Source organism: Oncorhynchus tshawytscha, linkage group LG34, assembly GCF_018296145.1.
Source record: "Oncorhynchus tshawytscha isolate Ot180627B linkage group LG34, Otsh_v2.0, whole genome shotgun sequence".
NCBI lineage: Eukaryota > Metazoa > Chordata > Actinopteri > Salmoniformes > Salmonidae > Oncorhynchus > Oncorhynchus tshawytscha.
This window is the reverse complement of record NC_056462.1, coordinates 9435017-9452594: the sequence shown is the minus strand read 5'-3', so window position 1 is coordinate 9452594 and position 17578 is coordinate 9435017. Positions and strand designations below refer to the sequence as shown.

The 17578-nt window shown below is 42.7% G+C and overlaps 1 protein-coding gene across 1 annotated transcript; it reads right to left on the bottom strand.

Annotated features, from left to right (window-relative positions):
- Positions 1–4231: 4231 nt before the first annotated feature.
- LOC112231879 (zinc finger protein 2-like) lies at positions 4232–15648 on the bottom strand. Its single transcript, XM_042311952.1, has 3 exons — positions 15617–15648; positions 6699–6787; positions 4232–6474 (listed from the first exon to the last, which is right to left on the bottom strand). Exons 1-3 carry the CDS (start codon positions 15624–15626, stop codon positions 5191–5193), a joined length of 1383 nt encoding a protein of 460 aa, XP_042167886.1. The 5' UTR covers positions 15627–15648; the 3' UTR covers positions 4232–5190.
- Positions 15649–17578: the final 1930 nt, after the last annotated feature.

Below are 17578 nucleotides of genomic sequence, written 5' to 3'. Positions count from 1 at the left end.
TTGAGAAAATGGTCTTTAGCTCGTCCGGTAGGGTGGCGTTGGTGACCGTGATGTGGCTGGATTTCTTTTTGTAATCCGTGATCGTTAGGAGACCCTTCCACATACGCCTCATGTCCGACCCATTGAATTGCTCCTTCACTTTGTCCCTGTACTTGTTTCGCCATCTTGATCAATCTATACTGTTAAACCAAACTATTGTTTTTTTAAATCAATCGACGATTGTGCACCCCAATACATAGACATGCTTTTGAGTTATGTACCCAGTAGGTCCCTCACATTCTCTGGCACTGGCCTTTTTAACTATCCCAAATCCTAGGACCAAGACGCAGCTTTTAGTTCTATGCCCCCTGCCCCTGCAATAGCCTGCCAGAGAACCCGGGGGCGGCCGAAATTGTGGACATATCTTAAAACACACCTTTTTAGCTTTGCTTTTCCTTAGGGTGCTTTTTAGTCGTTCAGTTTTTGTTATTCTTTTGTTTTGTTATCCTCATGTTTGTTGTGTAATAAATATCAGTTTTCATTTTCATAGTTTTTGTTTTTTCCTGTGAAGCTCAGTGCATCACATTCATGTCTGAAATCTGCTATATAAATAAAGCTTGATTTGATTCTAAAAGTCAAAAGTATTCCCACAGAACAATGAGAAGATATTTCACTGGATGTATAAATGTGAAGCATCCACTTGGCGTTTCCACTCACTACCAAATATGGAAGGAAGCCCAGTGGCCGAAGATGGATGTTGGCAGACGTTCTGCAAAATGTTCTCAACTATGAAACATTTGATCTCAATACAGTTTTCTGTTCCAAACATAGTGGACTTAAGTATTGTAGTTGTTACCCTTAGCCAAAGTATTAAAAATGGCATTGTTCAGGAGTGCAAGGGCAAATTGAGTTATTGTAGGCGTTCCCTAGCGGTAATATGCAAATACATGCTGAACACGCCAGCTCGTGCTTGTTCTGCCCATTGGAAATGACAGTCCTGGATTAGTTCTAAACATTTTTGGTAATCCGACGGTGGGTAGTGTTGCCGCCACCATTGTTTTTTTGCGTCAATAAGAGGTGATGAGGAGTTGAGTCTGTTTTCAGTATGCATGTTGAAGGGGGTGTGTCATCTACCATCATTCACTTCCCTAAGTTTACTCAAAAGATAAGTGAACCATCCCTTCAACTTGTTTTGGTCTGATTGGCGTTTATAATGCATTGTAATGACGCCAACAAACATGGCTTAGCATTAGCTCATTAGTACAACCTTCAAAGTATTATGCACGCAATTTATGCAAAAATCAAATGCATGATGTCACCAGTAAATTCATTAATTATTACCACACAAACCATTTTCTGATGATTTATTGATACAAGTGGCACGTGCCAGCAGTCAATCACGTAACCTCTGACACTCAATCAGCCATTGTCTTGTTTATGTAGGTAGCTAGTGGGCTAAGCTGTAGCAATAGCAATATCTTTCAAAAGGAGACAACTCACAAATGTGGAAATTCTGACAATGAGTCTGAAAATCAGATTCTGATTGTGAGGATCTGCTTCCCATCCTTGTGGCCATTGATAACCCTACATCTGAGGACTCCTTGCCCACCAACAAAGTCCCATGCCCCTCTGAAGATGCTGGTGGTGATGGAGGCAGACCGACGAAGATGAAGTACAAGAGGTCTGTGGTAGCTGGAAGGCCGCGAGCCATTTCACCACTCCTGGCACTGCTGTTTGCTTAGATGACTCCCACTCTGGAGTGCAAAGCCCCTTGCCATTGAGACGTCCATATCCTCTCCGCTGTCTATACAGCGGCATTGTTGGCCACAGGGAAGGTGGACCACTTGATGGGATCAAACCAGACAACTTGACTAACCTCAAAATGGGGGCAGTGGATAAGACAGACATAATAATCAGCTTTGTGGAATATGCTCGGAAGACTACCAAGTGGTATAAGATATTTTTCCATCTGATTGACACTGCTGTCCTCAATGGCCACATAGTTCACCACCAGATAACAGGTCAGATTATTGAACAAGGTTTTTTTTGTAATTGGACATACTTTAATTTTAGAATTGAACTGACTCTCTCACCCACCTCTCCACTCCCTCATCCTCCCTACTCCCCCATAGGTGAGGTAATTACATACCAAAAGTACAGAGAGAACCTCCACTGGGGGCTGTCCTGCTGTAGACAATCCCCTACGCCTCACCGCAAGGCATTCTTTAAAACTGCTGCTCAAGACAGTCGCACACGGAGGCACTGCAAATCTGACTGTCTGGCACCATGAGAAGGAAGCAGAGGTTGTTGACAAAGTACACATGTTCAGCTTGTGACACACCCCTGTGTCGTACCATACACTCAAGCACTATTTAGCACATTTGCAGCAATGACTAACTGACATGCCGTGATACTATGACTTTAGGGGTGGATGGGTGGGAATGCAGTTCAAATCACTACATGAATATTGAAATATGGGTTATGCATATTAATAAGTTGTCAGTCTTTTCTTGCTGCTTTTTCCCCAAGCAAAACTGTAAAGGAGTGTCTGTTTAAACTGTATGTTGCTAGCATACAAAAGCTGGCCTCAATCGTCAGCGGCAAATAATGTTTGTGTGTGGCACAGAATAAAGAGGAATTATTACTAAATTACAATACAGCATCAGGATATAGCAATAAAACAATTAAAGTAGTAACATAACCCTGCTATAAAAGTAATAAATTGCATTGACAAAAATCACAAATATGAATAACAGTAACTGTTGAGCTCCACAAGGGGGCAGGGCCCAGCAGAGCTAAAATACACAGGCCATGAGGCCAGGGCAGCTTCAAAAGATACAACAGAAGCGAATACTTCTCCTTGTGGAGTGCAGCATTGTTTTACAAAGCTAATAGAAGAATGTAGCTAGTAACATAAGCACAATTGAGTAGAACACCATAAAGGTTAAGAAATGAAGTTGCGTGTCCACGGTTATAAAGGAATGCACACAGAATACATTATGCTCCATACATATATATATACGGTGTGCTACAGTAGAAACGACAACACGATACACAAACTATAATGTAATAAGTCACTTACTTTGATAGAAACGCACACATGTCCAAAGTTATTATTTGTAAGGAAAACAACAATGAAGGTAATTCAGGCGTCAGGAGGAAAAAGTTAGCATTTCTTTTCTGATCGGAGATGCTCAAATGTCTGCATACGTGACCGGGGCAACACTGGGGAAGTGCTTGGGCTCTCATCAAAGAGAGAAATTTGTCCGGTTCATCGTAGTGCCTCAAACGTAAATTCTCCGACACAGTGAAATGGGATACTTTATGTGAATTAATAAGGAATTGGAACACACCTCAATTCAAACTGTTTGAAAATTATTTGAAATTGGCCAGTTGAAACACAGCCTATAGATAATTAGCAGGCAGCGTGGGTTAAAACCTTTTAGGGATAGGGGGCAGCATTTTCACTTTGGATGAATTGCGTGCCCATAGTGAACTGCCTCCTACTCTGTCCAAGATGCTAATATATGCATATTGGTATTACTATTGGATAGAAAACACTGAAGTTTCTAAAACTGTTTGAATTATGTCTGTGAGTATAACAGAACTCATAGGGCAGGCAAACTTCCAAACAGGAAGTGGAACTTCTGGGGCTGGTTGATTTTCAACTCATCGCCTATTCACATCCAAATAAGATATGGGATCTGTTCGCACTTCCTACGCCTTCCACTAGATGTCAACAGTCAGTAGAACTTGGAATGAAGCCTCTAGTGTGATGTGGGACCGGATGGCAGCTATTTGAGTCACTGGTCTGGCAGAATGCCAGTTCCAAGTTACGTGCAGTAGTCATTATATCGCCTTGCGTTCCATTACTCTGTAGACAAAACGAATGCTCCGGTTGGAACGTTATTGGATATGTATGATAGCATCCTGAAGATTGATTCTCTACTTAGTTTGACCAGTTTATTCGACCTGGAATATAACTTTTAAAGTTTTCGTCCGAGTTCGCCTGGACCAGCGCCAGCTTTTGGACATGTGATCTAAACGTGCTAACAAAAGTAGCTAATTGGACACTAGTAATGGACATTATGGAACAAAACAACGATTTATTGCAGAACTAGGATTCATTGCACTGCATTCTGATGAAAGATCATCAAAGGTAAGGGAATATTTATGATGTAATTTCATATTTCTGTTGACTCCAACATGGTGGAGAAATATATTTACTTTGAGCGCTGTCTCAGATTATTGCATGGTATGCTTTTTTCGTAACGTTTTTTCCGTTAGCGGAACCTGTGTCCTAGACAGGTTGACTGTCCTGCATAACAATCACATTTTGGAACACCAATTACTTAGAACACCAATTAATTTAGTTTCCATCCAAAAATGTGTCGTTTTTTTTGTTTAAAGAAAAATCCCGACAGCTGTTATGGAAAGACGGAAGTTTCAGTGTAATAAAAAAAAAAAATGCCAACAGATCATTTGTTCCTTCGACATGGAGGGATCTTTGTTTCGGTAAAATGAATAACACAGGAAATGCCGGTGAAAATGCCTTAATGTGCAAATAATTATATAATAACCAGCATATCTAAGTCAATTTGGAGTCACGCGATGATATGGTGTGTGGTCCTCCCACTGTGACTTGAGAAACCATGCAGTTTATTTGGCTTCAGAGGAAATATGTTGTGAAAGTGCATGGTGATGAGTTTGATGCTGCGACATGATGATCGATAATTGACTGCCTTTTAAATATATTCGTTGTTATCCATAATAATCTCATCATGTAGACTAGACAAGCCACAGCCTACCCGTATTGTATCTGCGAGCTGTTGGCTAGAGCGCAGGTGCCAAGACCAAATTAGACACATTTGCTGTTTTTACAAAACTATCAGTAGAGTTAAATGCGATGGAAACACATTGAACTTTTATATTTTTATTTGGTACATGAAAACTTGAATCGAAAAAGTACATTTTGGGTGCACTACGTCATCACGCACTGATTTGATGGAAACATTTCTGGTGGGAAAATGTGCACATTGTTTTTATGCCGATTTGAGAATATTCCATTGAAAATCTGTTGCCAATTGGGATGGAAACCTAGCTAGTGAATGCATTCTGATATCACGCGCATAACCAAAAAACTCACGCTGGGGGGTTAATGCAGCATTTGATCTAAATGTCAGAAGCTATCAAGTTAAAACATTTTCTATTTTACAGAGTGGAATGGTTTTTCTGCTGGTGTATCCTGAGGTAGCTCCTCTCTGAGAACCTCTTCCCGCAATGCCTACAGGCGAATGGCCTCTCTCCCGTGTGGACCTTCAGGTGCATCTTCAGGTTGCCAGCCAGGGCGAAGCGCATGTGACACTGGGTACAACTGTAGGGTTTCTCCCCTGTGTGGACCCTCTGGTGCCTCTTCAGGTCACCAGCCTGGGAGAACCTCTTCTCACACTGGGGGCAGCTGAAGGGTTTCTCCCCTGTGTGGACCCTCTGGTGCCTCTTCAGGTCACCAGCCTGGGCGAAGCTCATGTGACACTGGGTACAGCTGAAGGGTTTCACACCTGTGTGGACTCTCTGGTGGATCTCCACCTTCTGGGGGCAGCTGAAGCCTTTATTACAGAACATGCAGAGGAACCGTTTCTCTTTACTATTGCCTGATGTTGCTCCCCCTCCCCGAGCCTTGGCCCTTTGGTCATTTAAGTTCAATACCTGATCGAAAAGAACGCAGCCTTGTGAATCGGAAGGTGTCGTCGACGTGGACACTGGGTCGCGATCCCTGAATGCGTGTAAAGGGGAGTGGGTGGCACCATTTCGATTTGTCTCTAAGCTTCCCCTGTAATCTAAGAAAACTCTGCCCTGTGAGTGTCCGTCTCCCAGGAGACTATCTGCACTCCATGTGGGAGGAGCGTCACCCTCCACTTTCACCTCATCTACCACTATAGCCTCCCCTTTCTTATCTTGGCTCCCTTCAGAGTATATACTACTACTGTACCGGTTCCATTCCGCTCTAGACAGATCAGTCTGTGTCTCTAAACCCAAGGGCATGTTGACAGGGCCCAACTTTGTATTGTAAGAACAAGACGGATCATTGACAGTCTCTGAGGCATTACCCAAGTCCAGATGGGAATGAACCGTCCTCGGGCTTGGGTTACCGTAAAGTAAATACTCTGAGCCAGGAGCAGGACAGCCCAGTGGCCCCTGCCCCAGTCTCTCTGGGTCTGATCTGTGGTCAGATCCTGTGTGTAAGATCCTTTGTGTTACAGTTAAAGTCTCGTTGTCTGTCTCTGACTTGAGGACGGCGTTCGGCATTCCACTGACCTCCGTGATTCTGCGTTGGGTCACGGCAGCAGTCGCAAGGTCCTCTGTGGCTACAGGTGGCGCCACTCCAGCCGCTGCTCCAGTCTGAATGTCTCTGCTGTGTTGTGGGTCCTCTCCTTCAGTCCTCTCCTGCTTGACCAGAGTCAATCCTTCAGGACCTGCATCCTCTGCATCTGCAGACTGACACAAGAAGAGAGGAGGTTATTACTGGTACATGAGTAGAATTGGATAACAATGTATTGGGAAGTCTCACAAGCTCCCCTATGGCAGATAAATGAGGATGTACATGTAAGCAAGTGAATAGCTAAGGGGAGCCTTTCAGAAATAAACAGGCCACATTTGATGTACTGTGATGTTTTATGTCACACTATGACAATAACATGTTGGGTTGAGGTTCCACTCGCCTCAATTGCTATGTTTTGGTCATCTCTCCACACGTTATGTCCCGCTGGCTTCACAAAGCTCCTGTTGCCTCCAGTGAGATGTCCTTCACCTGAGAGTGATTGGGGGAAAGGGTGTTTAGGTAATGCTCAAGCTATATTGTACACTATTGACGGACACTGTGTCCGAATAACCATACTTGCGTCCTAAATAGTAGGCCGTAATGTGAAAATAGAACGTTTAATAGTATGTGAAATTTCTAAAATCGAGTATGCTTTAAATGCCAGGATGTTATACTCATTTTGGCTCTTCATCTTGTAGAATTCGCTGCACACTTCAGGAATTTTACAGCCACAGTGCATTGGAAGAGGGGGAATAGTGAAGCTTCTGCGGTAGTGTTCAAATCTAAGTAGTTTTTGTTTTCCTTGAAATGATTACGAATGTATCATCATGATGTTACATCTTTGAAAACAGATCTGCTGTCTGCCGTGCCTTTCAATAGCGTGTGACCGCGGTCCGCAATTCGGGGCGTTCCTGCATGTGGGCATTGCAGGAACCCCCTCCTCCCCTCCCTAGAGCATCCCATTGATTCCTGCATGAACACCCCCCCATCGAGCATCCCATTGATATTCTGGATTTCCCCTGATTGTTTATGTAATTACAATGTCGGTCAAAAGGGAAATAAATGTATAGGCTAATTGACATCATTCGAGTCAATTGGAGGTGTACCTGTGGATGTATTTCAAGGCCTACCTTCAAACTCAGTGCCTCTTTGCTTGACATCATGGGAAAATCAAAAGAAAATAACCAAAAAACAACATTTTAGACCTCCACAAGTCTGGTTCATCCTTGGGAGAAATTTCCAAACGCCTGAAGGTACCACATTCATCTGTACAAACACCATGGGACCACGCAGCCATCATACCGCTCTGGAAGGAGACTCGTTCTGTCTTCTAGAGATGAACGTACTATAGTGCGAAAAGTGCGAATCAATCCCAGAACAGCAAAGGACCTTGTGAAGATGTTTGAGGAAGTATCTATATCTACAGACAAATGAGTCCTATATCGACATAACCTGAAAGGTCGCTCAGCAAGGAAGAAGCCACTGCTCTAAAACCGCCATAAAAAAGCCAGACTACGGTTTGCAACTGCACATGGGGACAAAGATCATACTTTTTGGAGAAATGTCCTCTCGACTGATGAAACATAAATAGAACTGTTTCGTCATAATGACCATCGTTATATTTGGAGTTAAAAGGGGGACACCATCCCAATCGTGAAGCACAGGGGTGGCAGCATCATGTTGTCGGGGTGCTTTGCTGCAGGAGGGACTGGTGCACTTCACAAAATAGATGGCATCATTAGGTAGGAAAATTATGTGGATATATTAAAGCAACATCTCAAGACATCATTCAGAAAGTTAAAGCTTGGTCACAAATGGGTCTTCCAAATGGACAATGACCCCAAGCATACTTCCAAAGTTGTGGCAAAATGGCTTAAGGACAACAAAGTCAATGTATTGAAGTGGCCATTACAAAGCCCTGACCTCAATCCTATAGAACATTTGTGGGCAGAACTGAAAAAGCATGTGCGAGCAAGGAGGCCTACAAACCTGACTAAGTTACACCAGCTTTGTCAGGAGGAATGGGCCAAAATTCACCCAACTTATTGTGGAAGGCTACCTGAAATGTTTGATCCAAGTTAAACAATTTAAAGGCAATAATACCAAATACTAATTGAGTGTATGTAAACATCTGACCCACTGGGAATGTGATGAAAGCAATAAAAGCTGATATAAATAATTCTCTCTACTATTATTCTGACATGTCACATTCTTAAAATAAAAGTGGTAGTCCTAACTGACCTAAAACAGGGAATTTTTACTGGGATTAAATGTCAAGAATTGTGAAAAACTGAGTTTAAATGTATTTGGCTAAAATGTATGTAAACTTCCGACTTTAACTGTATCTACAGAACGTTAACAGCTACTTTGCTCATGTTTTGGTTAATGTTGTACTTCATCTTATAACTTTTCAGGATCTATGGGCAGGATCACCTGCATGAGCTGGAGGGGCAGTCATCAGAAGAAAAAAATTTGGAGAAACATAAGCAAAAAATAAATGACACGCTACTGTATGTTATCTTGACTAATAAGGTATCCCTGTTCTCTGAAAGCAACAACACTTTTCCATCTATTTCCTATTAACACCTACTCATTCAAGGGTTTTTCTTAATTTTTTACAACTATTTTCTACATTGTAGAATAATAGTGAAGACATCAAAACTATGACAAAACACATATGGAATCATGTAATAACCAAAAAAAGTGTTAAAATATATTTAGATTTGTTTACATTTGAAATTCTTCAAAATAGCCACCCTTTGCCTTGACAGCTTTGCACACTCTTGGCATTCTCTCAACCAGCTTCATGGGGTAGTCCTGGAATGCATTTCGATTAACAGGAGTGCCTTCTTAAAAGTTAATTTGTGGAATTTCTTTACTCCTTACGCGTTTGAGCCAATCAGTTGTGTTGTGACAAGGTAGGGGTGAAATACAGAATATAGCCCTATTTGGTAAAAGACCAAGTCCATATTATGGCAAGAACAGTTCAAATAAGCAAAGGGAAATGACAGTCCATTACTTTAAGACATTAAGGTCAGTCAATACGGAACATTTCAAGAACTTTGAAAGTTTCTTCAAGCGCAGTCGTAAATACCATCAAGCACCATGATGAAACTGGCTCTCATGAGGACCGCCACAGGAATGGAAGACCCAGAGTTACCTCTGCTGCAGAGGACAAGTTCATTAGAGTTACCAGCCTCAGAAATTGCAGCCCAAATAAATTCTTCAGAGTTCAAGTAACAGACACATCTCATCATCAATTGTCCAGAGGAGAGTGTGTGAATCAGGCCTTCATGGTCAAATTGCTGCAAATAAACCACTGCTAAAGGACACCAATAAGAAGAAGAGACTTGCTGGGCCAAGAAACACGAGCAATGGACATTAGACCGGTGTAAATGTGTCCTTTGGTCTGGAGTCCAAATGTGCGATTTTTGGTTCCAACCGTCATGTCTTTGTGTTACGCAGTGTGGGTGAACGGTTGATCTCTGCATGTGTATTACCCACCGTAAAGCATGGAGGAGGAGGTGTTATGGTGTGGGGTGCTTTGCTGGAGACACTGTCAGATCATTTTGAATTCAAGGCACACTTAACCAGCATGGCTACCACAGCATTCTGCAGCGATGCATCATCCCATCTGGTTTTGGCTTAGTGGGACTATCATTTGTTTTTCAACAGGACAAAGGCCCAACACACCTCCAGGCTGTGTAAGGGCTATTTGACCAAGAAGGAGAGTGATGGAGTGCTGCATCAGATGACCTGGCCTCCACAATCCCCCAACCTCAACCAAATTGAGTTTGTTCGGGATGAGTCGGACCGCAGAGTGAATGAAAAGCAGCCAACAAGTGCTCAGCATGTGGGAACTCCAAGACTGTTGGAAAAACATTCCAAGGGAAAGCTGGATGAGAGAATGCCAAGAGTGTGCAAAGCTGTCATCAAGGCAAAGGGTAGCTAGAATTAAAATATATTTTGATTTGTTTAACACTTTTTTGGTTACTACATGATTCCATGTGTTATTTCATAGTTTGTCTTTACTACTATTCTACAATGTAGAAAATAGTAAAAAGAAAAAGTAAGTGTTCTAAAACTTTTTACCGATAGTGTAAATGTGAAGACATATGTTAGAAAGGGGCAAGTATTCCAGAGAAATGTATCGCAATTAGCATAATCATTTACAGGGCTTTATATGTAGTATATTTGATGCTGAAAGCTATCCTTTTCCATATTTTTCCAGGAATATGGAATCCGTGCTGACTCAGGAGGACACAGCCACATCCTGGAAGTTGTATTCGGTGATGGATTTGGCGTTAGATGCATCCAGATGTGGATGCTGGAGAAGGTATGGCCATTTTAGAGGTCATTAATAAGATGTAGTTTTAGGTATTTTGTATCCATTTTATTTCATAGCAAGTATTTATTAATTTTGTACTGTTTTTTGTGAAATCTTTTTTTAAACCCAAAGTGGATCTCTGTTCTCATTGAAGTGTTTCTTGTTTGTTAGAAAATATTTGTACATCGACTGTTGGTGTGTTTTACTTTCAACATTTCTATTTTTTTTTTAATGCACTAGCACATCTGAGCCATTTTGTTGCAGGTGTATGGTAAACATTTGATACATTTAAAGAAAAAAGAAACCCACGCACTCTTGCTAGTATCACTTTTTTTATTGAAGAGTGTCGGGTTCTTGGCCTTTCACCTTTTTGCTCTACTAAACTAAATAAAATATCTTTGGTAGAATAATAATTGATTTAATTTCTATAGCTCTTTTCATTACAATCTCAAAGTAAATCAAAAGCAAAAAAACGAAATAAATAGTCATAAGTATCCTAGCGATAGTTGCCTAGGTCATTCCAATGGAGGCCAAGTCTTTGAGTGCATGCTACTTATCTAGCTAACATTTGCCCAAAACATCAACACGCCGCTATAGTGAAAGGGCTTCTTCTTTTGTGTTTTCACTTTGTGAAACAAAAGGGGAAAGAAAACCACCCTTCTGATTTCCCTACACTCATTAAAACCCACCACCCCATTCCACTACTTTGACCCTATTGTCTCCTACACCAGGCCGACACCCTGTAACTCTTATTTTTTACCAGTTTGAGCTCGTTTTGTTTACAAGTTCCCAGTTGTCTTGAACGCACCAAAAGTAGTAAGTTTCAGCCATGGCATACTGCATATGTTTTACTAAACAATGCGTGCTAAATACTATGAGACGATAAGTACATACTATGCAGTTTAAGTATGTAATATTCTAGTATTCGTACATGCCCAGAGTCTAAATCAAATCAAATCAAATCAAATTTTATTTGTCACATACACATGGTTAGCAGATGTTAATGCGAGTGTAGCGAAATGCTTGTGCTTCTAGTTCCGACAATGCAGTAATAACGAGCAAGTAATCTAACTAACAATTCCAAAAAAAACTACTGTCATACACAGTGTAAGGGGATAAAGAATATGTACATAAGGATATATGAATGAGTGATGGTACAGAGCAGCATAGGCAAGATACAGTAGATGATATCGAGTACAGTATATACATATGAGATAAGTATGTAAACCAAGTGGCATAGTTAAAGTGGCTAGTGATACATGTATTACATAAGGATGCAGTCGATGATATAGAGTACAGTATCAACGTATGCATATGAGATGAACAATGTAGGGTAAGTAACATTATATAAGGTAGCATTGTTTAAAGTGGCTAGTGATATATTTACATCATTTCCCATCAATTCCCATGATTAAAGTGGCTGGAGTAGAGTCAGTGTCATTGACAGTGTGTTGGCAGTAGCCACTCAATGTTAGTGGTGGCTGTTTAACAGTCTGATGGCCTTGAGATAGAAGCTGTTTTTCAGTCTCTCGGTCCCAGCTTTGATGCACCTGTACTGACCTCGCCTTCTGGATGGCAGCGGGGTGAACAGGCAGTGGCTCGGGTGGTTGATGTCCTTGATGATCTTTATGGCCTTCCTGTAGCATCGGGTGGTGTAGGTGTCCTGGAGGGCAGGTAGTTTGCCCCGGTGATGCGTTGTGCAGACCTCACTACCCTCTGGAGAGCCTTACGGTTGAGGGCGGTGCAGTTGCCATACCAGGCGGTGATACAGCCCGCCAGGATGCTCTCGATTGTGCATCTGTAGAAGTTTGTGAGTGCTTTTGGTGACAAGCCGAATTTCTTCAGCCTCCTGAGGTTGAAGAGGCGCTGCTGCGCCTTCCTCACGATGCTGTCTGTGTGAGTGGACCAATTCAGTTTGTCTGTGATGTGTATGCCGAGGAACTTAAAACTTGCTACCCTCTCCACTACTGTTCCATCGATGTGGATGGGGGGTGTTCCCTCTGCTGTTTCCTGAAGTCCACAATCATCTCCTTAGTTTTGTTGACGTTGAGTGTGAGGTTATTTTCCTGACACCACACTCCGAGGGCCCTCACCTCCTCCCTGTAGGCCGTCTCGTCGTTGTTGGTAATCAAGCCTACCACTGTTGTGTCGTCCGCAAACTTGATGATTGAGTTGGAGGCGTGCATGGCCACGCAGTCGTGGGTGAACAGGGAGTACAGGAGAGGGCTCAGAACGCACCCTTGTGGGGCCCCAGTGTTGAGGATCAGCGGGGAGGAGATGTTGTTGCCTACCCTCACCACCTGGGGGCGGCCCGTCAGGAAGTCCAGTACCCAGTTGCACAGGGCGGGGTCGAGACCCAGGGTCTCGAGCTTGATGACGAGCTTGGAGGGTACTATGGTGTTGAATGCCGAGCTGTAGTCGATGAACAGCATTCTCACATAGGTATTCCTCTTGTCCAGATGGGTTAGGGCAGTGTGCAGTGTGGTTGAGATTGCATCGTCTGTGGACCTATTTGGGCGGTAAGCAAATTGGAGTGGGTCAAGGGTGTCAGGTAGGGTGGAGGTGATATGGTCCTTGACTAGTCTCTCAAAGCACTTCATGATGACGGATGTGAGTGCTACGGGGCGGTAGTCGTTTAGCTCAGTTACCTTAGCTTTCTTGGGAACAGGAACAATGGTGGCCCTCTTGAAGCATGTGGGAACAGCAGACTGGTATAGGGATTGATTGAATATGTCCGTAAACACACCGGCCAGCTGGTCTGCGCATGCTCTGAGGGCGCGGCTGGGGATGCCGTCTGGGCCTGCAGCCTTGCGAGGGTTAACACGTTTAAATGTCTTACTCACTTCGGCTGCAGTGAAGGAGAGACCGCATGTTTCCGTTGCAGGCCGTGTCAGTGGCACTGTATTGTCCTCAAAGCGGGCAAAAAGTTATTTAGTCTGCCTGGGAGCAAGACATCCTGGTCCGTGACTGGGCTGGGTTTCTTCCTGTAGTCCGTGATTGACTGTAGACCCTGCCACATACCTCTTGTGTCTGAGCCGTTGAATTGAGATTCTACTTTGTCTCTGTACTGGCGCTTAGCTTGTTTGATAGCCTTGCGGAGGGAATAGCTGCACTGTTTGTATTCAGCCATGTTACCAGACACCTTGCCCTGATTAAAAGCAGTGGTTCGTGCCTTCAGTTTCACACGAATGCTGCCATCAATCCACGGTTTCTGGTTAGGGAATGTTTTAATCGTTGCTATGGGAACGACATCTTCAACGCACGTTCTAATGAACTCGCACACCGTATCAGCGTATTCGTCAATGTTGTTGTCTGACGCAATACGAAACATCTCCCAGTCCACGTGATGGAAGCAGTCTTGGAGTGTGGAGTCAGCTTGGTCGGACCAGCGTTGGACAGACCTCAGCGTGGGAGCTTCTTGTTTTAGTTTCTGTCTGTAGGCAGGGATCAACAAAATGGAGTCGTGGTCAGCTTTTCCGAAAGGGGGGCGGGGCAGGGCCTTATATGCGTCGCGGAAGTTAGAGTCTACAATTGACAAGGATGTAAGGTAATACTTCTCATAATTTCTTGATATACTATTTATTTCACATAGAAATGTGTTATAGATCTGTCACTCATTGAAAGCAAGACTAAGAAGCGGTGGATCTGTTTTATGTTTCATTTCTATGCTTCCCATTCTTAAGTTGAGTTTTTGCATCTTTTGCTTTAAACAGCTGAAAATACATTTAACATCGGTTTAGATGGTACAATGATTCTACACAATGAATGCTTGTTTTGTCACAAACTGAAATTGGGCAAACTATTAGAATTTTAGCAACCAGGAAATGGCGGTGCGATTTCTGCATATTGCACCTTTAATTATCAGCAGATGTAAAACACATGGGAGTCTTCCTCAAAAGTCTGCAGTGAATTCTACTAGATGAAATGCCGACATGAGTATAACATACTAGCATTTGCTGTCCAGTGTAGCTCAGTTGGTAGAACATGGCACTTGTAACGCCAGGGTTGTGGGTTGGATTCCCACGGGCGTCCAGTACAAAAAAAAAAGTATAAATAAGTATGCACTCACTACTGTAAATCGTCAACAAAAATGGTAGGTTTAAATCAAACTCGATTTTTGAAAATATACATACTAAAAACGTACATATGCCTATTCTGACAATCTTTGTGCAAGAGTATTTTGTTCTTAATTGACCTGCCTGGTAAAATAATTGCGATTTCTTTTTTTTTTTTCTTTTTTTGCACCTATGTGAAATTAGCCACGACAGTGGAATTTGTGGATTGCCTTCATAATAAAAGTCCGCACTTGAAAGTGAAGGAAACGGATACATATATAATAATCATGCCATATTTGGACTAGCTATTGCTGAACAATATTCGAATGTAATATAAATGAAACAAAAGACAATAATTAATTTGACCCCCCAAAAAAAATGTTTTTCAATCACTGTAAATGTAATTAGACTTGAATTGCATTGGTGCCTAATTCTATGCACTGTACAGCCTTACCTATGGATTCTGGGTCCATGAAATGGGGTATCAGTCCACTCAGTGATACCCACAAGACTTAACACACATATTAGTGTCATAGATTTTATTGCGAGATCTCACTGAAATTAGCCACATTGCAATATAAAATGTAATACATACAATAGGCTTTATAGTGAGGGGATTGTGTTCAAATAACTCATTGTATTATTGACATTGTCAGAATGATAAAAAAATGAAAAAAACGTTGCATGATCTATTCCAAATATGCCATGACTCCATTATTTGTATCCATTTGCATCACTTTCAATGGTGGTCTTTTACTTTGCGAAATGAAAGTTCCACTAGTGTGGCTAATCCTTATTGTGGCTAGCTTAACATAGGTCAGTATTGCGTACTATTCAAAAACTAACCAAGACACAAGTCTGAGTAACACATCTGAACACGTATGCAGAGGAGAACGGTGCAACAGCCCCGCACCCTCCACCTTCTGCAAAATGTACCTCTTGCCATTCCTCTGTATCGGTCGAGGATCTTGACACTACTGGGACGACTGGCGAGGACGCGCTCTCGTATTGTCCTCTCTGCGCGCTCCCGTGCCACCTTCAGTTCCAGTAGCTGTAGTTTCCTCCGCAATCCCCTGTTTTCTTTCTGGCTTTGAGTTATTTCCAAACGAAACACTGCATAGTCGTCGTCTACGAGTTTACAGATCTCTGACACGGCTGCATTCGCTAGAACCTCCATAATGGAGGCTATTTGAGTGTGAAAAACCATACAGTTAGCCATCGTTAGGTTAGCAGCTAGCTAGCGTTACCTAGTCTTTACTTCCAACGCGAAGTAAAGACTACCTGAGGTACATTTATGATGCTCGTATTTTGAGTTCCAATGTGTTAATAAACGTCTAAATAACAACAAAAACGCTAACGTGGAAATTGTAGTTGTTCACTACACTACTTCTGTTTCTTCGGGATCATGGTGTTCGCACGTTTTTTGTGCATGCCGCCACCTACTGTGCGGGAGTGTGGGCGTTCACGTTAAATTGAGTGATGCAAAAAGGTTTGAGGGAAAGGAAAACAATTGTACCACCAAACTAGCCCTTCACCTATATACCACTAATTCATAAAAAAAACACCACCACCCCAGTCCACTACGTTGACCCTAACTGATCCTACACCAGGCCTACTATTTCGTTCAACACACCATGTAACTCCTGCAGTAAAACCTTGTACACCCAAGTACTTTGCAGCTGCCACCACAACATCTATTTTCTGTTTTAGGTTCCATTTCTGTGGTACAGTTGATAACCATGGCTATGAATACTAAGAAGCCAACCTTACTGAAGCACAAATTCGTATCACTGTATTGGCCAAGGCCACTCACCCTTGACCCATCATCCTCTACTCTCTTCACTGCCTCAGCATACGACACCTTCTGTTCTACTCGGACTCTGGCAACCTCAACCAGTCTCTCTCGCACTAAGGCACTTCTGATCCCCAGCAACATGGGAACCCCCACAATTGATACTAACATTCCTTCGGGCCAATGCCCTCCTACACACTGCTGCTGCAACATGACCATAAGCTTGGCATCTGAAACACTTTAGTGGGTTCGGCTCAAAAGCTCTCACGGGATAACTGACATATTCTAACATGACTTTGTTAGGTAAAGACGCAAAACTCAAAAGAACATGCAGTGTCAGCGTAGCACCAAACGGCAGGTGTCACAGACAAAGGGAATCTTCCATTTCAGTTTCTCCACCTCAATACTTAATGCCACCCCAGTAATGACTCCTTTCAAAGGCACCCTGCTCCAGAGAGCAAATCAAGTCACAGGTCTTGTCCAGAGGTGCGTTCTGTGAAGTGCCCTCTTCCTCAGAAAGGAACAAACACTGAAAATCATTTAAGTCCATTTCGAACTGCCTTCACTGATTTAACAGTACCCAAATCATTCCCCCCCCCCAGCCTGAGACTACATATGGGTCAGCCAAAAGGCAGGGATCCACTTTCTACAAAAATGTCACTCCCACTGGGACAGAACCATCCTTTACATGACCATCGGGGTGAGGCTTGGAGTCTGAGGTCTTCATCACACCTGCCACCGCAGGTAATTCATCCTCACTCTCTTCAGGTTCAATTTCTGAGCCATCAGAAACAGCAGAGTACGGTTTGTAATTCGTGCCATTCTTTCTCAACACACATCTTCCAACTACACTCGTCTTTTCTTCCTCGCTGTCCATAGCCACATCTCTGTTCACAATGCTCATGCCGCACTGATGGCCTTTCTCCAATTCCCAACATCTGTTCCTTAGCCCAATTTACGTGTCTGGCAATCTCTGGCCTCTCCCAATTGGGATTGTTTTCTGCTGTTCATTTTGCTTATTTTGCACGTGTTGATTTCATTTGACAGCTGACATAACAAGGAATTGCCAAAGAGCCACTATTCACTTCCGTTTACTTATTCTTAAA

Coding starts and splice junctions, on each gene's coding strand:
- LOC112231879 (XM_042311952.1), bottom strand. Junction 6,475..6,698: donor ACCAAAACATAGCAATTGAG/GCGAGTGGAACC, acceptor TTCTTGTGTCAG/TCTGCAGATGCAGAGGATGC.